The sequence below is a fragment of the Lupinus angustifolius genome, chromosome LG03 (assembly GCF_001865875.1).
Source record: "Lupinus angustifolius cultivar Tanjil chromosome LG03, LupAngTanjil_v1.0, whole genome shotgun sequence".
Taxonomy (NCBI): Eukaryota; Viridiplantae; Streptophyta; class Magnoliopsida; order Fabales; family Fabaceae; genus Lupinus; species Lupinus angustifolius.
Window position 1 is genome coordinate 1,550,093 of NC_032011.1, and position 21,979 is coordinate 1,572,071.

The 21,979-nt window shown below is 33.9% G+C and overlaps 5 protein-coding genes across 6 annotated transcripts; 2 read left to right on the forward strand and 3 right to left on the reverse strand.

Annotated features, from left to right (window-relative positions):
• LOC109342913 (mitochondrial import inner membrane translocase subunit TIM23-2-like) lies at positions 1,504-2,382 on the reverse strand. Its single transcript, XM_019580965.1, has one exon. It carries the CDS (start codon positions 2,291-2,293, stop codon positions 1,724-1,726), a length of 570 nt encoding a protein of 189 aa, XP_019436510.1. The 5' UTR covers positions 2,294-2,382; the 3' UTR covers positions 1,504-1,723.
• On the reverse strand, positions 4,314-8,955 carry LOC109342250 (U-box domain-containing protein 34-like). The gene is made up of 9 exons (XM_019580274.1): positions 8,805-8,955; positions 8,188-8,285; positions 7,897-8,018; positions 7,568-7,606; positions 6,647-6,884; positions 6,127-6,228; positions 5,608-6,036; positions 4,690-5,206; positions 4,314-4,561 (listed from the first exon to the last, which is right to left on the reverse strand). The coding sequence occupies exons 1-9, from the start codon at positions 8,953-8,955 to the stop codon at positions 4,314-4,316; spliced, it is 1,944 nt and encodes a 647-aa protein (XP_019435819.1).
• On the forward strand, positions 11,796-13,611 carry LOC109342914. The gene has a single exon (XM_019580966.1). The coding sequence runs from the start codon at positions 11,878-11,880 to the stop codon at positions 13,387-13,389; it is 1,512 nt and encodes a 503-aa protein (XP_019436511.1). The 5' UTR covers positions 11,796-11,877; the 3' UTR covers positions 13,390-13,611.
• Positions 14,200-16,202, forward strand: LOC109342915 (solute carrier family 25 member 44-like). Its single transcript, XM_019580967.1, has one exon. It carries the CDS (start codon positions 14,845-14,847, stop codon positions 15,982-15,984), a length of 1,140 nt encoding a protein of 379 aa, XP_019436512.1. The 5' UTR covers positions 14,200-14,844; the 3' UTR covers positions 15,985-16,202.
• Positions 17,588-21,137, reverse strand: LOC109342916 (PHD finger protein ALFIN-LIKE 4-like). 2 transcript variants are annotated; one of them, XM_019580969.1, is made up of 6 exons: positions 21,031-21,137; positions 20,904-20,998; positions 20,773-20,805; positions 20,174-20,402; positions 18,979-19,114; positions 17,850-18,188 (listed from the first exon to the last, which is right to left on the reverse strand). In XM_019580969.1, exons 2-6 carry the CDS (start codon positions 20,986-20,988, stop codon positions 17,922-17,924), a joined length of 750 nt encoding a protein of 249 aa, XP_019436514.1. In that variant the 5' UTR covers positions 20,989-20,998; positions 21,031-21,137; the 3' UTR covers positions 17,850-17,921. The 2 variants fall into 2 exon arrangements, with proteins under 2 accessions (XP_019436515.1, XP_019436514.1); XM_019580970.1 differs by lacking the exon at positions 21,031-21,137 and having other exon boundaries at positions 17,588-18,188; positions 20,904-21,013.

The following is a 21,979-nucleotide window of genomic DNA, read 5'->3' on the forward strand; positions in this document are numbered from 1 at the left end:
GTAGTAAAACAAAATATTAGAACATTGTCCCATTTTTTTTATTTTTAAGTGAGCCGTCCGGTTTACTTCCCGGGTTAATCCGGTTTAACCGGGTTTAACATGGTCGGACCGGATTTTTTCCGGTTCAAAGCGGTCCAACTCTCATTCGGTTAAGACGGCAAACCAGAGCCGTTTTCAAGTCCGGTCAGCGGTCAGACCGGTCGGACCGTCCGGTCCGGTCCGGTTCCAACAACACTGCTTTGTACCCACTTACCTATGTAATATATGGAATAAAAGGAATCATGGGTAGGATTATCACAAATTCACTATATGAAGAATAACACATTTAAGGTGAAGTGCTTTTTCCACAGATGTTTTGATTTCCCAACTTCTGATCATAACACTAGTAAACTAAAAAAATCAAAGGGGTGCAAGATCAGCCATGTGAAGCATAAAAGCATACAGGCTAAAATTTTGAATATTGTTATCATTTAGCATCCACAAATGAATATTGGATGATGCTATAAATCTTTACACTGTCATTATATAGATATTACACTCATATACTATTCGTATTAATATCATAATTAGTACTAGTGCTACTTAATTCAACGCTTTAGCTAACGGGCTGACAAGTAAACAATTGCATATAGTTTCTCAGTTATCCTTAACCTGCATTTTCTGTTCTATTGCCAGCATCAACATTGAGCCAATCCAAAAAGGTTTTGATGGACAACCCAGAACCCCCAATTCCTATGGACTTCATCACATTGTTAAGGTGTATTACAGGAAAGTAACATCAAACGAGAGAAAAACAAAGATATATCCCAAGTTTACAGGAAAACTAGAAAAATAACTTCAGTATCAGTTCAGGACAAAAATGCAAGCGAATAACAACAAAGGCTTTCCTTTACTATACTTTTGGAAGTTTAACTCTTTAAAGTTTAATTACATACTGGAGAAACCAAATATCATAGTCAAGCAGAACAATACACATACTAAACTGGGGTTGCATAGGTCATATACATAAAAGACAAAATCCATACCTTTGACAGAAACTAACATCATTTACTTCCAAAATTTTCTTAATTCAACTTTAGTCCTAAGCAACAACTTGCAAGGCAAGCAAGGAACCGTGGTGGGTAATTCTACAGACTACAGAAAAAAAGCTCAAGAATACTTTCTTGCTTTGGTTTAAGCTGAAAATTTCTACAACAATGGCATCAATTAAGAGGCAAAAGATTGAGATAAATTTTTTTGAATCGAGTTAAAAGAGTAGTAGCTTGATAATGTGCTTATTGTACCATGCAAATTATTGCCTTCATAAATCCTAGCTTATATCTAGAATATGACTTGTTTATGCACAAAAGTCATCTAGCCATTCAGGTTCTATCAAATCATGTGTCACAACATTCATATATACACTACACAATCTACCATTTCAATGTATTCTAAATCTACAACAAAACCACATTAAACCTATCATACATGCATATATAAACAATTTTTAAATTATATCCAGCATTAAAGTCATTTCAATTATTTATTCAACATGATTGGGCAAATTACAATTGAAAGGTTAATTAGCCATTGCCAAGCTGAAAAAAATATGTATCAAATCAAACCAAACAGTTTGCAACAGCATCACTGCCACACACTGTTATAACAACATTATCAATATATCACTTTTTTTCTCAATAATTGCTCAAAATTGATAAATAAACCTAAAAACAAAGGAAAAAGGTCATATAGGAACATAACGTTTCAATGCCTGTTTCGCCGTCACAACAACACCAACCACCACACCACCAACCGCACCTGCAACCGCGGCCGATCTCACCCCTCTCGCTGCACGATACAACGCACCCGTCCCAAGCCCAGCCGCCACGCTATTCCACACATCATCCGTGTCCCTCGCTTCCGCGACCCCGCTCTCAATTCCAGCGTAAAGCAATCCAATAACCCCAAGCCTATTTCCCCAAACCCTACCGGAGTGACCAGAAGTATTCAATACGCGATTGATTCGAAGCTTATTGGTATCTCCAGATTCAAACGCCTTAACCGCTTCAACGAGTCCAACACCAGCGCCGCCAACGGCACCGGCAAAGTAACCACACCCTGTGTAGAAGGTGAGATTCTCACCCCAAGATCGATGCTTCCGGCGAGCCTCTTCGACGAAGAGGTGCTCCGGGGAGGTTGGGAGTTGGTAGAGATTTCGAATCGGAACTTCGAGGTCCTTGTAAGGATTGTAGAGGCGTTTCTGGTTGTTGTTGGATTCGGATCCTGAATCGTGATCTGGGGTCTGAAACGCCATGGGAGTGGCTTTCAGACACGATGTGTTAGGGTTAGGGTTTCGTATGACGAGAAATTGAAAATGAGAAATTTTTGAATGAATGAATTGGTATTTGGGGAAAATATTGAGCCGGTAAAATGGCGGCACGTTAGGGAACCGGTTCAGTTTGATACAGAAGATTCATTGGTTTTCGTGTTGAACCGGGTTTGAGGTCCAAAATGATTTTTTTTTGTTTCCCATAGGTATCATCGCACTGGAGGCAATCCTATCCGAACCGGGAACATCCACAACTATGTGGAGCTAACTCTCCCAACGAGTATTTTTTTCATCCACAAGACTCGAATCCAGTATTTTACTTAAGGGAAATCAAACATATACACTTGAACCAACGTCCATTGGTAAAATGATTAGAGTTGTTTAAATTTACTGTATTTTTGTTTTCATAATAATTTTCGAGTTTTGTTCACATTAAATAAATAAATAAATGAATAAATTCTATTACAGTTGTAGTAACTATCATTACTGCATCATATCGCAATTGGTTATATTGGGTTATAATATAACCACATTAGATTGTATTTGGATCATATTAAATCACATTGAATCACATCACACTACATATCGAATTCAAAAATATTTATTTAATCACATAGTAATTTATATCAAACTCATATTAACCACAACCATAATCACAATTACAACTCTAATGTAAAACATTAAACTCTATCATTTAAATGTGAGTTTTTGTTATTAATTGATTGAATAGTTATATGAGTAATTGATTGAATAGTATGGGTAGATGTATGTGAGAGTCTCGTTTTGGTGGTACATGTTTATATAGTGTAATATCTATGTAAGATTTTATAAGTAGTAGTTATATTATCTATCATTTTTGTTAAAGAGTCAATGATAATTATGAATGGTAGATGATATAATAACAATATATAAATTCATACACAATTGGAAAATACATTTTTTATCTTTTATGAATATATTATGGCATAATTGATTAATTGTGGATATTTATCTTGGGTATATGCTTAGTTGGTAGCTTAGCTTATATGATTGATCATGATTCTTTATCATGTAAGTTCACTTCAGAGAATTTTCGTGCCCACTCCATACATTTCTCAGGTATCAATGACAATTTTATGGGTAAAAAAGAAGTGTTTTTGATATGGAATATAAATTTACTAGAAACAAGTAATTACATCCAAATAACCCAAATGTTTATGGACTTGGGTGGTGCAAATCCATAAATTGTGTCATTGCATGTATTCAGGAAAATAATTAATTATTAATTTAAAAATATTTTTGTAGTCAATTATAAATCATAGGCTTCTGGTATATGCAGTGACATAATTTATGGGACAACAGATGTTGTACCCTGAGTCTCGACTAGCTAGTAATATGCATCTGGTTGACTAATCGGAAAAAAACCCACACAAATTTCCCTGGTCATAAGAGATAAGACAAGGTATAAACTGTTTATTACTCATGAGAATGCAAAAAGATAGAATGAAAAGAAATAAGATGGAATGGAATGAGATTGCACAAATGGGATGTAATAAATTAATTTTATTGAATGAAATTCCATCATAATTTAAAGTTTTAAACAATCCAAATGATGAAAACTAATATAGTTTCATATCAATCCCAACAAGGACTTTTAACACACTGAGTAACTTACAATGACCAGCATTGACAAACTTGCTTCTTAGGTAAGTGATCTAGTTTCCATAAATCATTTTTGATGCTCCATTGTTGTGGTGAAGTTGAAACCTCCAAATTTGGATCTACATTGAATTTTTCATTTCTGGGCTATGACTATTACTCATAGTCACTCATTTTAGAAATGGTTTCTGCATTGCAATGTACAAAAATTTGCTTCCTTCAGGTTTAGGACATATAACAGTTTTTCTACACTAAAACATTGTGAACTTTTACTCACTGAGCAACAAAGAATTTATGTAGATATAAACAACATTTATGAGATTTCACCTAACAAGTTTAAGCTTTTTAGTTGAGTTAGTTATATGTATTACAAAACAAGATCATTAAAATTCAGTGAAGTTGAAATGTTAACTAACCTGCTAGCTGTTACAATATCAGTGTCAAGGACTCCTCCGAGATCGCTTAGTCGATTCAGCTCAGGCAAAATGACAGAACCAAGATCAGGCCTATCCCTTTTTCTCATCTCACAACACTTCAAAGCCAAGCTAGCTAATGACAAAGTCTCTTCAACAGGCCAATCTTTCACATTTGGATCAAGCACCTCTTCAAATTTACCTATAAGCATGAAACATGGTTCATGACAATATGAAAGTTTAATATACATGAAGCCAAGATACATATCAATTCACAACTTGTAACTAATTGTTAACAAAGACTAACTAGTTTCATATTCTTAATAGTACCTTCATGTATCGCTTCCTCCACCAATCGAGCCACGCCCATAGGACCCTTTCCGGTAATAATTTGTAGCAAAACTACACCTAATGAATATATATCTGATTTCACACCCAACAACCCTGTTTGTTGATATTCCGGGTCAATGTAGAAAAATGTGCCTGCTGTAGCAGTCATGTGATACTGAGTGGTTTTGTCAGCAGCACTCGGGGGGACTAGTCTGGCCAAACCCACGTCCGCGATCTTGGTTACATAGTTCTTAGTTAATAGAATGTTTGATGGCTTGAGATCGCGATGTACAATTGGCTCAGGCTTTGTCTGGTGAAGGAAAAGAAGGCCAGTGGCAATTTCTGATGCTATTTTGAATCTTAGGTTCCATGGTAGTGGTGGAGTGTTATCCTTCTGGAAGAGACGATCTTCTAAGGTGCCATTTTCGGTGAACTCATATACAAGGCATCCGTTCTCCGGGCAGACACCTAGAAGTAGAACCATGTTCGGATGTCTTACTGTCGTCAAAACGTCAACCTGTAATGGAACCAATCCTTGTATGTTTAATATTGCAAAGTTTCCAATATCATACTTATTTGCAGTTAAAGTCTTTTGCTGTGTTTACACTCCTCATTTGTGTAAAATCGAAGTCATTTAAGTCCTCTAAAGTTTAGACTAATTACCAATATACATAAGAAAAAGTTGGAAGAAGTGAGTACTAAATGAAAATAAGTACAACTAAAGTCAAAAGTATGAGATTGTTGATCTCAACAATAGATGTTATTTCTACAATAAATAACTGGTTTAGTGTTACTAATTATTAAGCTACAATAGATGTTATTTATACAAATGTGAACAAACATACTTCTACTCTATGCTACCAAATCATGATATTGAAGCTACTTGTTCTTTTATAAAATCTAAGAAAACTGAGTTACCTCTTGTTGAAATTGTCTATCACCTTGTGTTATGTTTGATCTCAAGGCCTTAATGGCAACAACAGTGTTATCAAGCAACCCTTTAAAAACAGGTCCATATCCTCCTTCACCAAGTTTCAGAGCTTTGTCAAAGCAATTTGTTGCATCTTCAATTTCTTTAATATTGTATCTTTTGCAAAGAATATTATCAGGTTGATTAGTATTTAATGCTATTTGCTTCTCTTCTTCCTTTTGCATGGCTCTTTTTTCGGTCTGCTTTCTCTTCTTGATCTCTATTGCTGCGAGGCATCGCGACATTTCAGCTGATTCAATTGCTGCTTTGGTTTTCTGCTTCTCTACTTCTGCCAAAGCCAATGCAGCCTCTTCACCAAGCCTAGCTTTTTCGATGTTCTGTTCTTCTTCGAACATAAACTTTTCAAGATCCATTGCCTAAAATGACAAACACTAGTGTTTTATATTTTCCTTTTCAGTGAAACATTCTGAAATCGGGTCAAGTAGAGTTTATCAAATGAAAATTACCTTCACTTTTGCCATAACAGCTTCTCTGCAAGCTTTAGTATACTCTTCTGTTGTTTTCTTTAGTTCCAGTTTCAACTTATTTATTTCTGTCTCCAAGGTTCTCTGTAAGATGAATCATGAAAGGGTCACAGAGGGATTTAATTATTCATTAATGAAGGTTAAAATGTGCTGAAAATATCTAAGCAATTGTTGAAAAATTTATTGTCAAATATGTTTGAAATTTTTAACTTGTTATTGATATTGAAATAAGAGTGAAACATAAGTTATGACAATCTGAACTCAAACATTGCAGTATCTATTAAAATATCAATAATTAAAACATCCTTACATAACAAACTGAGAAAAGTAAGCCATTTATTGAAAATGATCAACAATGTCACTGAAGAAACAACTATGATTAGAAGAATCAACATTTGATTAATGAGTTCTATGTCATCACAAATTCAAAGTTTTCCAAGATACCAAATTATGGTAAAGGTGAGATTCCAGACACATATATTATAATGCATGCAGTACTTACTGGGGACTTTGAAGAAGAATTGGTGCTAGAAGAACTATTTGAGTTCCTAACTGCATCTTGGTTCTCATTCAACTTAGAACCATCAATTAGTTTTGATAAATTGTTTTCATCTGATAGTGTTGGTGGATTACTCTCTTCACTGGATATATATGCTTTTCCTTGCTGTATAGCATTGTTGTTTTGACCAAAATATATTACATCACTTGATTGTCGCAAAATCCCATTTTTGTAAGATTTTCTGTGTAAATTATCATCATAATGCCAACAACATATAATTAGTTGACCTCAAATTACTCAGTTCAATGATTTTATGTAGAGAGTGTCAAAAAGCAAGAACAATAACTACTCAAGGTGACTATACACACATATACACACACACACATATATATATAGATGTATATATATACACACACTCAAGGTAAGCACCAAGAACATGGCTTAGCTAAGAAAAAAGTTAATGAATTAAAATCCCTTGTTCTCTCTTATTGAATATTTCAAAAAATTGACAACTACTAAAGAAAAACATATAGTTGGACCTCATTGCAATGATAAAGTTATGATCTTGCATAGTTTTAAATCATGCAAACAACCCTTATACCTTGTGGGGTAGGGTTGCCTATATTTACTGTTTTGAGACCTCATAGTTGAGAATATTGTGTACAAGGGTGAGATTTAGAAATCTCAAAGAGGTCCTTATTAGAAGTCAAAATCAATGTGGATACAATAACATTATAAGTTATAAAGATAAACACATACCTAAAAAATAAATCTTGTGATGTAGAATTCCCCTTGAGACTAAGAGTTTCTTTTAATAATTTTGTTGTTGGTTTGATAATTTTATTTTCAGAAGGACCTAATGGTTGAAGGTTCATCACTTTTCGTTTTGATACAACATGTATGGTGCAAGATTCTGGTGCAGACCTGACTAAGCTAGATGGCACATCTGCATCATTAAATATCCTGTAATCCACATTTAACAACACTATTTGTTAGTAGACACTACAACTTCTGAGAAGAAGCAAGTAAAACATGATAATTTTGATACTTATTTCACTCTATCAATTATTACAGGTGAAATTTTATATTCCACCAATTCTAGCTGAAACTATGAAGCACTATAGTTATCATTTAACCAAAATTTCCTTAACAAGGAAGTGTCTCTTCTTCCTAGCATAAATGTCTATTTTTCAGAAGAATACATGCCCATGCTAGAGCTAAGAATAATTATTTGAAGAGAGAAAGAGAAAGACCTTCTAAAAACATTCCAGTTGGGAGCACCAACAACAATACTCCTGATATTGTTTTCAATGATGTACTCAGTGAGTGCACTAGGAACATCAATGTCATGTAGCACCAACTCCTTTGCTACAATCTGAAATGTTCAATATACATTATAATCACAAACTAATATGTCATATATATATATATATATTATATTGATAGTTAACACCAGAAAAATATAATTTTGAATGATAAACTCCAATTAATCAATGGCAAAATGTTCTCCTTGACTCATGGCTTATTATTACTTTAGTACTCACCCCTTTTCGAGCACAAAATCCTCTGAAGGGAAGAAAGAATTGGTGCAATTCTTCGTTGGTTGGTGGACGACCTTGTTTAGAGGCATTTTCAACATTACCTGCATAAGCCAAAATTTAAAAAAGTGACACACCTTTAAATAAAATAAAGCTAGTTGTCTGCATAAAAAAATCCTATATTTTGAACTATCATTTATATGCAAGCAATTCAATGCACTTATGGAGCAATCAAGGTTCTTAGTCATGGTCTTAAACCACAATTATAATTGCAATATTATATTTTTTTGGGTACTTTGCAGTATGCACAATTACACTATGGTGTCTGTCACAATTGAATTAAATATATTTTAATTACAATTGTGACTACAACCCTAGTTTAATAAATTCATTGCTATCTGAAGTAGAGACATATTGACTTATATAAACCAACAAGGTATTGGTTTAGTGGTGTAAGATCTTTAATTCAATACGATCTAAAGTCAAAATTTTAATTTCTGAGAGCGACACTTGTTGGAAGAATCAGTCACACACCCCAAAATAGAATAGTTTCTTACTCATAGGGTAAGGAATGTTTTGATAATACCAAAAAATATTGGCTTATATAGGAGAAGGGTACCTACGGGGATGCAAGGCTTTGGTTCTAATAACATGAATTAGGGTGCAAGAGGTATTCTTCATCAAAAGATTATCAACAGCCCATTTTACTGCATATTTGCTGTTCTTGTCTTTATCAATGGCAATCACGGTTGACACTTCTTTAATTGAAGCCATAGGAAGGTGTTGCAGATTGTGAACGTTAAACAATAAAGAATGAATACCAATGTTATTTCTTTTTGAAGTGAGAATCAATAGCAGTAATAATAATAATCAATATGGTAATTATCTTATCACATTCCCATGCAAGAGGTTTAATTTTGACCCATATTTACTATATTTGGAAGGAACTAATACCAGAAGATGGTTATATATGAATTGGTTTGAAACATGTTGTACCCTTTTCGAACATTAGTTGACAACCTCTTTATTACATATGTGTATATGTTGGGTGTAACTGCAAAAACCCAACTTTAGCATGTTGAAATAACAGGGTTAACAACGAGACAAAGACAAAGAGGAGAGTTACAAAGAGGGTTCACAAAACTACTATAATCTCGGTTGGTTTTGATAACAGAAGGAAATTTACTAGAAGCTATATAGTACCTTCTTTTAGATGGTGAAACAAAGCTTTTAACCACACCTTGGAAGTAGATGTAGAATGAAAAGATGATTGTGGTTTGAATAATTGCATGACTATGCTAAAATGGCATCACATACAAACATAAAAATTATTTGTGATTTGATTCTATTCGACTGAAATAAAATATATTTAATTTGATTGAAGATTACTTATAGTTATGGTTTAATTGGTTTGATTCAATTTTTTCTTATTTTTTATTTGAAATATAGATATAACATTATGAGTTAATGTATTAGATTTGTATTTTAAATAAAGAAATATAAAGAGCAAAATGGTGGATCATTCTATTGTTAGGATAACCTATCCAAATGAATTATTTTTCTGTTCTATAATTCTATCTATCAGCAACATCAAACACAATTAGTAGATAATTGTTTTCCTTAATTTTAATATAATATTAGTAAGAGGTTTTGATTGGTGTCATACATATGTAAAATGATTTGTTGGGACACTTTGATGGTTTCTGCATCTCCAAAAAGATTCTTTGATTGCAGGCTCATGGTACATCCCTTCATGTACACCAATTTTCTAATTTCAACACAAAAAAAACATCACTTAAAGTGAATGTAGAATTTATTGCGTATAATGAATATATAAATGTATGATGTAAATTTCTATTTGATTTCATAAAGGAATGAAATGCTCAATTATTACAAAATTAATCCAAGATAATTATAAAAAAAATATTTCCATCTTTGATTGTTATTTTTTAAAGGTTTTCAGATTTGTTTTAAATTTGACAAATATCTGTATTTTTAAAGTTTTAAAAATACTGCATAATATCTTTTTTTATCCTTCAAAGAAGTCTATGTGACTGTATCATAGGTTTTCTATTAGTTTTCTTTCTTTTTCTGAGTTGCAATTCCATAAAAAACTAGTTTAAATATAGAAGAAGGTTCCAAACAGTGTTTCTTGTATATAAGGGTTACCAACCAACTAAATAAACTATAAGACAAAGTCATATATTCTTTCTTTAGAAAGAGAACATTCCTTCATATAACATCACAAAATGAAGGCTTGTGATGAAAGATTTGAATATAATTGAGTAATATTAGACACTGGTTTATTTTAGCATAATAAAGAATAATTCTCACACGCGGTTGATTATGACATAAAACAAACATTACATAATTATTACACGCTTTCTATAAACATATATGAACTCTATTAATCTCTATTGTTATTTGTCATTGTCTCTTAACTTCTAAACATGTTTATGCAAATACGTTACTCAAGTTGTTTTAGATCTATGGAGTTGAGTAATATTTGATTTTCTCACGCGGAAAGCAATGTCATGACAACATTATAGTATCATACTAATGTCTTGTTACAGGCTGTAACATTTGTTTATGATCATTACAATGTTCTCACAAGTGATAAGATAAGAAGAAAATATACAATATTGATAACGAATTTCATGGGTTGGTGAAAAAATAACATAAAAATATAACTTGTATTTGACACGAACTTTTATTAATTAATAACAAAACATTCACATCAAATTCCTAGTGATGATACATTATCATGAATTTGATGGTCATGCAACATGATTCATTCCATGCGTTAAGTTGGAGAGTCCAATGATCTCATCATCCTTTGAGTAAGGAACTAATTCATTTCGAAGTACGTGATTGTCCTTCTCACAAGCATCACTCATAAAAATCAAACTCTTAATTTATTGATAATCCTACAAATTTGGTAAGACCTTATACCACTAGATTATCATTGTTATGATAGGTGTAATATATATGCAACTATATCAAATGATATTGAGTTAAGTGAAGCATATTATGAGCCTCAATTTAAAAATACACATGGTTTTATGTTTAGAATATAAAATGTGTGCACTGACACGGTGTAAAAATTTATACACATTCAGTGCATCATCCACAATTCATTTGTAATACTTTTATTTAAAAGTTAATAATAACTAAAAATCAATGGTGGATAATGTAATGGCAGTATAAAAAACTTTTACACTATCGATATATATATATATATATATCTTTTTCTCATATGCTTATCATCTCATCATTTTCTTTTCTTTTCTATTTAGCTGTCATTCCTCATAAAAAAAACAGCCAATAACATTGAGTTGTGAATAGTTTCAAACGATCATATTATCTGTAAAGCTGATTTTTTTGTGTCTGAACACTGAATAGTTATCAAACACATTTATTTATGTTTTTTTCTCTTTCCATACTTACATTATCAGAAAGAAAAAAGTGGTGTTCCCCATGTTGGCCATGGGGTATCAAAAAACTTTTAATGATTCACATAATCAAATCATAAAAACTAAAATCAATAAAATTATACATAAACAATTACCTAGAAAAAAATGTATATAAGGAAGAAGAAACAATAAGAACAAAATCGCTAATTGCACCAACACTCAATAGCATATATAAAAAGCAAAACTCATTTTCCCTTAACACACAACATTATACAAAAGCTAAATGGAAGAAGAGAAAGACACAATACCACCCTTCTGGCTGCAAGATAGCACCACTAACCACCACCGTCTCCGCCGTACAAACTCTCTTTTCTTTAACTCAGCTGCTCTTGTTATATTCTTTCTGGTAGCTACACTTGCACTCATTTTCATCATAGCTCCTACATTGCACTCTTTCACTTCACACATTTTCAAACCCCATGCAGTGAAGAGAACATGGGATTCTCTCAACTTGGTTCTTGTTCTCTTTGCCATATTATGTGGATTCCTTAGCAGAAACAACAACAACAATACCGATGGACAAACCCCACGTTCTTATTCTTATCAAGATCAAAGCTTTACTGGCTCAGAAACTATACAAGATTACACAAAACCAAACCCAGAAAGAGAAACACAACGTGCATGGTATGAATATGATTATTCAGATCGAACTGCTTATAGTTATAATAATAAACCCTTTAATAGGTTGAGGAGTATCAACTCCGACCCCGATCTCCGGCAAGAGTCGTCGTGGGTCAATTCCGATGAGCGGTGGCGGTTTTATGATGATACACATGTTAATGGTTATCAAGACCGGCGTCAAATAACGGCGGTCGGAGAAGAAAAGGAAGAATTGGGTATCAAGAAGGTAGAAGTGGACACTTTTGAAGTGAGTAAAAAGGAGGTTCCAGGTGCGCCGCCGATGCCAGTGGTGGCTCCATCGTCATCGCCACCACTTCCTCACGGTAGAGATGTTCGGAGAAAGGGTAAGGGGACATATCAAGCTGTTGGGCAAGCGAAAAATCACGAATTGGGAGCTAAGATATCACAACCACCGCCACCCTCAACAACGCCGCCACCGCCACCAATAAGGAGTAAAAGTGCAACTAAAGAGTTCTTGACATCATTAAAGGGGAAGAAGAAAAAACAAAGACATAGAAGCCTTGAAAATTTTGATAGCATCCTCAATTATCCTAAACCTCATAGTACTCTTCCTTCACAACCACCGCCGCCACCACCTTCAGTTTTTGAAAGTCCATTATCTTCAAAGAAAAGCAAACACAAGAAAACTCATATCTCATCTTCAAAAACCGAACCGTTTAAGGGTGTAACAACCCTTAAACCTAGCATGAGGGAGAGTTTCTATACTTTGAAGGAAACTCTGAGTACTGCTAATGAGTCACCATTGAATCTTCCAATACCTCCGCCACCACCACCGCCACCGTTCAACATGCCGGCTTGGAAGTTCAAGGTCAAGGGTGACTTTGTTATTATCAATAGCATTGTGGAGTCACCAAATGCAACCAGTGAAGTAAACCAATGCAATATTAATGATTTTGGAGAACCTGAAATCCCATTGCTCTATCAAAACCCAGATGTTGATATTAAAGCTAATACTTTTATTGAAAATTTCAGAGCTGGTTTAAGAATGGAGAAGATGAATTCCATCAAATCCAATTTAGGCCCTTCAATATATACAGAAACTAAAGAAGAAACTGGACCAAGTTCAAGATACAAAGCTGTCTATGTTCTTTAATTGATTTGTATTTTGTATTCTTTTGTTCTTTTTAAGAGTTTTTTTTTGTGGTGGTGAATTGTTCTAGTTCTAGCACATAAATTGCACTCAAATTCATAGTTTCATTTAGAGGAAATAGGAGTATTAATGAGAGTTCTTGCAAATATACTGCTATTTTTTTTTTCACTTTTTCTTTTGTTAAAAAGTTCAGTTTTGGAAGTTGGGTTGTGGAAGATTCTTTTTATATAAATAGAGTAAGACTTGGAGAGGCGAGTTATACTTTATAATATACTCTTAATGTCAAAATTGTAATTTCAATAAAAAATAAAGGTCATAAATATCATTATCTATTGAGTTTTTAGTGTATTTCTCCCTAACTTGCCTTTTCATTGATGGAGAGGAGTCTAATTCATATAAATAAGCATCAAGAGTAAGATTGTTTTGGAGTCAATGCAAATGCCCGTTCTTTCTTTGTTTGGTTTGCTTAGCACAAAAAAAAACAAATATCAAAATTTAAGAAAGATTCTCCTTATAAAGTGTATGCAACCCCCAATATGCTATTTGCATTATTTATTTAGTTGTAAGTGTAAGAAACTTGATTATGTTAATTCCAAATTATGGTCAACAAAACAAGTTTATTTTTAAAGGGAATTATAAACTTTTGTAAAAGAAATTTACAGAGATAGCTGATTATAGCTGATCAAATGGATAAGGATTAACACATCACTAAGTTCCACATAACACATAACTGACACGTGTCAGTTCTTCCATCGTACACAATACACATGACTTGTAAACAAAGGAAAGCCTCAAATTCCCTGCTATTCCGGTTGCCCACCCATGATTTTCTCTCTCTATAACTATACCAACTAACCCATCATTTTCTCTCTCTACCCTTTATCTGAACTCTCTCAAATCTCAATCTCTCTCAATTTTCCGACACCGGTGATAATGGGTTTTCGACACTAATACCCTCTTTCTCTTTTGTTAATTATTATATACAAATTAAATGTTACATCTTTTTATTCATTTCAATCGAAAATCTCCTTCCACAACCACGTGAAAATCTATTATATCCCTTTATTGATTCTATTCCCCTTTCAATTTTGTAACATGTGTGAAGTTATTCTATTCCTTAACCCCACTTGTACAGATCCTATAGCGGGACTTTCTTTTTTAACCATTTTTCTTCATTTTACCTCTGTGTCGTTTAGTTTGTTCGGATAGGGTTTGTAGTTGTAGATGGATAGCATCAATTGGTATTTGAAGGGGAAAAAACATATTTTGATTCTAAATCCTTTCTGGGTTTCTGTGGATTCAAATGGGGTTTTGCTCAATTAGGGTTTTGAGATGTATTTGTAGATGAGGGTGGTTGGAATTTGAAGGAAAAATCAGATTTTGATTCTGAACCCTTTCTGGGTTTTGGGTGGATTCAAATGGGGTTTTGGTCAATTGGGGTGTAGGTTGTAGTTGTAGATGATTAGGAACCGTTGGAATTTGAAGGAAAAAAATCAGATTTTGATTCTGAATAGTTTGTGGGTTTCGTTGGGATTCAATTGGGCTTTTGACAAAGTGGCGAAAATGGACTTGGATGCTGCCGAGGAAGAATCGGCACCAGAGGTTCATGTACCTGCTGAAATTGATTGGAAAATGCTTGATAAATCCAAGTTTTTCTTCCTTGGTGCAGCACTTTTCTCTGGTGTTTCAGCAACATTGTACCCTGCTGTTGTTTTAAAAACCCGACAGCAAGTAGCTCAGTGCCACGTTTCTTGCATCAAGACTGCATTTTCTGTGATTAGGGGTGAGGGTTTTCGAGCATTGTATAGAGGATTTGGGACCTCTTTGATGGGTACGATCCCTGCTAGAGCTTTATATATGGCTACTCTAGAGGTTACAAAGAGTAATGTAGGTACTACTGCTACTGTTAGGTTAGGCCTGGCCGAACCAACTGCTGCCACAATTGCAAATGCAGCTGCAGGGTTGAGTGCAGCCATGGCGGCTCAACTTGTTTGGACCCCAGTCGATGTTGTTAGCCAGAGATTGATGGTTCAAGGTGGACCTGATTCGCCACGTCAATATACGAATGGGATTGACGCCTTCAGAAAGATTCTTAGGAATGATGGTCCAAGGGGATTGTATAGAGGTTTTGGGATATCAATTCTGACCTATGCGCCTTCAAATGCGGTTTGGTGGGCTTCATATTCTGTTACACAAAGGCTTGTTTGGGGTGGAGTTGGATACTACTTATGCAAGAAAGATGTGGATGATAGGAGCGAGACTACTAGTGCAGGTAACGAAATGAGACCGGATTGGAAAACTGTGATGGCAGTTCAGGGAGTCAGTGCAGCAATGGCAGGTGGCATGTCTGCTTTAATCACCATGCCGTTAGATACGATCAAGACAAGACTGCAGGTCTTGGACGGCGATGAGAATGGTCGTCGAGGACCAACAGTTATGCAGACAGTGAGAAATTTGGTTAAGGAAGGTGGTTGGATGGCATGTTATAGAGGGCTGGGACCAAGATGGGCTTCAATGTCAATGTCTGCAACAACAATGATCACTACATATGAGTTCCTAAAACGACTTTCCACGAAGAATCAAGAGGTTTTGACATGACCAAGACCGAGGGTAGAATTATAACCAACCAAAAGAAAACAAAGAAAAGGAGAAGAGGTTTTCTCCTCTTCTTTCTTTAGTCTAAAGCTATGGCCTTATTTCCTTTCAACTAGTTTTTTACCTCCCACTTTTACTAGACAGCATGACTTCTTGATCAATGCAAGTCATTGTAGCTCATATTGTATATATTTTGGAAATAAATAAGTTACAAGTTCTAACAACTACATTTCTCTTACTCATCATTGATATTATGCATAGGCTTCATATAGAGCTACTATGAAAGTTGGACTATATTTTCCTCCAACACATTTGTCTATGTTATCATATGAGATATTGTGGCTTCAAAGTTGAAATATAGTGTAGTTATCAAATTGAATAGCATTTAGCTGACAAAACTAAACATCCTTTACATTTCAATATTGTATATAGCAGTTTCCAAAATAAATCTTGCATACACATTAAAAAGGGTTTTCAAACAAGAACTATGAGTTTGGTATAGCAGCCATTGATCACCTTGGATAACTTTAATGCTTGTTAGTGGGAAGTGGGGACAACTTTAAGGTATTTGTTTATATCTGGGAAGTGGATAACTTTAATTGAATGTTGGGTCTACCAACATGGTAACATGTTATTGTTGGGTGGTGGTGGACCTAGCTAGAAGTAGATATAACATAGTGGCCCTATGCTATTATCTATTTGATAAATGTCGTTGTATGTTAATATACAAAGAATCAGATCAGATTTAAATTAGTATTTTATTGAGGTTTAGCTCTTTAAGTTTTCTTAGTAAGAACTCAGCATAGAAATCATTGGTCTTTCCTTCATTTTATGTATTAGTTGAAAAGTAACATTTAAAATGAATTAGTGGACAACTTGCAATTCATCTGTGTTCTGTTTTGAACTTGTCATTTTGTTGAGTCATTTTTATATAAGATAAGGCAAAGTGAGGGACACTCCTGGAAAAAAGGATGATTTAGACATTGTATTATATAAGCTTATAGATCACACCCCTCATGCATTAAAATGATGGATAAAGTATATCTTATCTTGAGGGTGAGATTAGGCCTTATTTAATGCATAAACTTTTCAAAAACTTTCCCATTTCAACCTAAACATATGCTCTCTACCCTTTTGTCTTATTATGTGAATTGTGAAACATAAATCAATTATGAATCAATGAAAACGTAAAGCAATCATCTTCCACCTAATTATAATGAAAACAATGAATCAATTATGTGTTTTCAAAAACTCTCCTAGCTAGTAGTTGACGAATCACAATGAATAATTTTCTGTAAATAATAACTTTCCACAAAATCCTTATACACACCAATGCATACCTTAACTACTGGGTACTTTTAGTTGTTTTGAATCATCTGCTCAAGGTAAAGTGAACCCGAGACATTTTTTTCATACACTTTAAATACTCTAATGTTTACAAAATATAACGATTGTATTCCTTGGCTTAATTTATCTACTGAGCTAGACCACATATTTCAAGAATTAAACTAAGCATACATTAAGTTCAATTAATGTTTTACTACACCACATATTTCTGAACATTATCTTTTTTAACACTCAAAAGGAAATCACAAAAGATTAATATGCTAAAATGCCACCCCATTGATTTTGAGGGGTGTGCCTTAGTTAAAGATAATGGTCTAAAATATAGCAATTTAATTTTCATAAGATTTAGGTGGCAAGAAGTTATAGTTTCAATCCCCACTTGTATGAAGCATTTGCCCAGGTGGTTTCAGAAACTTAACTTTTAGATAATAAACCCAAAAGGGTATCAAATGACCCTACACACTAGAAAAGAAACCTACAAGTCTCAAACAGAAAAACTATCCATCAACATTTGCACCTACAAAAGAAAAGCTGAATAATAATATCAGTGAAGACTCCAACAAGGCTTTGTCCATGTTGAGAATTAAACTAGCTTAGCGAGCTCTCTTGTTACTGCTGCATGATGGGCACTTGTATTGCTTGATATGGTCTGCCCTAGCCGGGGTGATTTTCACACATTTTCCATGGAACCACCTCTCGCATATGTCACAGCAAATCCAGAACTCATCGGTACCATTATTCTCACCGCATGCCCCACACAAGGTGTCTCCATGCTCATCTTCATCTTGCTCTTCCACTCCTTCGTCCTCATCTTTTGGTTGCAATGCCTTTGACGGCCTACCCTGAGCCTCAGCAGCTCGCTGCTTCACCAGCCAATCATTAGATAAGAATGCAAACTATCAGTATTCTAAGGAGTGAGAGAACCACAAGCACGATAACACCACCTATTCAAGTCAGATATATGATTATACCTCCCCCGCAACTTTGAAGTACATCTAGAGCCTAGTATACATATTCTACATGCTGAATTCAAATTAACAAATTAAGATCCTTTACTCTCCTTTTTTATTTCTCATCTCTTGCAGGGAAGGGGATAGCAGTTATAAAACCAAACAAATAGGGAGTTTATCAAAAGTCCAATACTCATTTTCCAGCCATAACTCTCAGGGCCGAATTTCATCTCACAGGTACAATGAGCTTGCTAGAATTAACAGATGCAGCATTTTTTTCATCTTGCTCCATTGTTCATTTGAATTTGCAAAAAGCATAGATTAATACACAATGAGCAAGGCCAAGGATAGATTAATAGAATAACTTGCAGATAGCCTGATACTAAACTCCTAAGGAATATATACTAGCAATTTAGTATACATAAATAAAATATCTAATCCCTAACTTCTGATAATACCATGCAATACATTGCTAGATTTAACTCATGGAGATGATTATATAGATTTAACACATGCAATACATTCTTTCACCATTTCCATGACATTTCCAAAATCTTTTATTTGTAGAGTGAACACCCCAGACACAAAAATTAACTCCTTTACCTCAGCAACTTAATCATAAAGAGGATTTGTATCTACAGATATGTAAGAAAAAACATATTTATTTGTGTGTGGGAGTGAGGATAAAAATATTGCTTACCGCTTTAGAGCTGGACTTGGATTTGCTGCCACTGTTATTTGAAACTGAAGACTTCTCTTTAACTTGTTTCTTTGCAGTCCCAGTGACAACTTCAAATATTGTTGGTAGTTCATTCATCATATTGAACAGTCGTCTCCTGCATTAGAAATGCCTAAACCATGAGTAGATGGGATATATAAGAAACACATCCAAATCCAACATTACCAAGCATCCAGAATAAACATAGATTGTTAAATGGTGACCTAAAGAACATTGACTATGGCTTCTAAATAAAAAAGACCACTTGATCAGGATCCTAAATTCACATCATAATCAATATAAATGTTCAACTTTCCTCGGTCCGCTAGCTTAAGATGAGTCATGACTCAGTAATTTGGGAAGAGAATGCTAAACATATTATTTTATGTATCTCAAGATCTCTGCACCCTCACCCACAAGGCGAGCAACTCACTGATAAGTGTATATTTCACCTTGATTTGGTTATCACTTTCAAGCACTTTTCAACTCCAATTGATTACATTTGTGCTTAACTGTCTCACATTGAGTATAATTTTGAATATGTATGCAACTATCAAAGCCTTATAGTTAATCTTCCATTTTTTGGTATTTCTTGAAGAAAAGAACAAGGAATTCAAACAAGATAAATTCGCTTATTTATGCCCGCTAAGCAAGAATGTGGCAGGAAGGTTGGAGTTTGGAAGAAGAAACTCGCTAAGAGAGTCAAATTTCGCTTAGCAGGATTTAAAATCTTTGTTGGGCTTTTGAAGCAAAAATTGTAAAAGTGAAACACTTTATTGGAACCCTAACTTTCAATAGCTTTTCATAATTTTGACCACTTTTCAGATTTAGGTTTTCGTTTTAGCTTTTGTGATCCCTTTTGAGAGAGGGAGACTGGAAGATTGAAGGCATTACAACCTTGTGGAACTCATTATTGTGTTCTTCCATGGAAACTCTTCATCTTCTCTTATCCTCTGTGTTAGCCACCATGGAATGAGTAGCTAACTTCTCTTCACTCTTTATGTTTCGCTTAACACTCTTTGGATATGATAACTCTTTATATTACTTTTGCGACAATCTAATTGGTAATTTTCAATAACCGATTTGCCAGTTAGCACTCACTCATCAGCGATTTATAAGCATAATATAAAATTACAAATTATCTTTGGATGAGAGTTATGCTCAGGGTAGGATATACCTGTCAGCTTTGTCGAAACCAAATCTGGCTCCAAAATAGAAGGCAAGGGCAAGCAACCAACTATCGCTATGAACAGCAACTAAAGACAACCAGTCTTTTTCTTGCATTCCATCCCTAGCAAAGTTAATGCCCAGCACAGGCTCAGGAAGCTCCGGGGGAACTTCTTCTACGGGTAAATTTACTTCCCAGTGCTCATTAGGTAATCCATATAAGCACAAATTCTCCTTCTCTGAAAAAATAAGATAACTATTATAACTCAAACCGTCTAACGTGTATTTTTTATTTTCAGCAAGAAGAACTCTATAATATCTTCACATCTGAATAAAATTTAATGCAATGGGTTTTAACAAGTACCAAACATTACATATAATCCTAGCTTTGTGATTGGTAAGAATGACACCAGGGATTGAGATGCAAATGCATTACCCTCAAAGTCAGTCAATATTAATTTATCAATATCTTTTGAAATATGATGTATGCAAATAAAACATAGAACATGATTATTAGTACTTTTGGCATTCAAACCCTAATAATTGGTAGAAAAGAGAATTGAAAAATAAAATAATAAAATTGAAAGAAAGTGTTGAGGTGTGACTAACCAGGATCACATTGGGTGTAGAAATCAGCAACATCTGCAACAAAAAACAAGAGAAAATAATTAGAATAAAAAAGGGGGGAAATTGAGAGAGGAAATAAAAAAAAATGAAAGTTTTAGAGAATAGTAAGAAACCTGTGGTAAGGGCTTTGATGATTGCAGCTCTACGGCCTTTGAAATCTTCGAAGATTTCTTCAACTGACCTACCTGGAGCTTCCATGATTCAGAGACAGAGAGAGAAAGAGAAAGAGAAAGAGAAAGAGAGAGTTTAAACGGTGTCGTTTAAGTATCTGAGTGAGTGAAAGAGAAGAGAGAAGAGAGAGGAGAGAGAGAGAGAGTTGAATAATAATTTAATCTGAGTTTGAGAGAAACAACACAACACAGTCGCTGGGTATCTATGTCTATTCTGTACGGTAAACAAAAGTTTTATTAACCTCTCTTTTATTTGCTTCTTCTTTTTTAACTTCATATATACGTTATCGAGTTTGAGTTTTGTAGATGGAAAAAAAAATACTCATTAGGAGAGTTAGTCTTAAGAATTATATCAGTATGAGGATTCATGTAGGAAATAAAAAAACACTATAAAGAACAAAAAAAAGGTTTATTCAGGTGGGGTTAAAATTTTCTGTGTGTATAGTTTGAATTAAAAAAGCAAAACGGCAATTTTGAGGTTATTTAAGGGGTATTCTAATTTTGGGTTAAAAGACTAATTCACTTAAGTGAGTTATGTTTGGAGTCTTACTTATAGTAGAAAGAATATATGAACATTAAATTATATTACAGAGAGGGAGATACTTATATATATAAAGATAATATCATAATTGTATCTTGAATTTTTTTAGTACTACTAAGAGATGATTGTCTTTTCGAACAAGTGTCGTTCTCAGAAATTGAAAATTTTATTTTTTGAACAACCTGAGGATCTAGTAAATCTTTATACTACGAACAAGGATCCTCTGTTCCAAAAATATCGTTCACATGTCCTTACCCAATAACATTTCTCAAAATTATATAAAATATTAATTTCTGTTTTTTTATTCAATTAAGTGACATATTTTGATTAGTTTGGTACACCATTGGAGACATCAATGAGTACATAAGATCTACATTCTTATATTACTTAACCAATACATTATTGGTCTCTTTGATTGAGATTACTTAATTTTGTATTTTTTATCTAATTAGAAGTATAGTACTATCATAAATAGCAG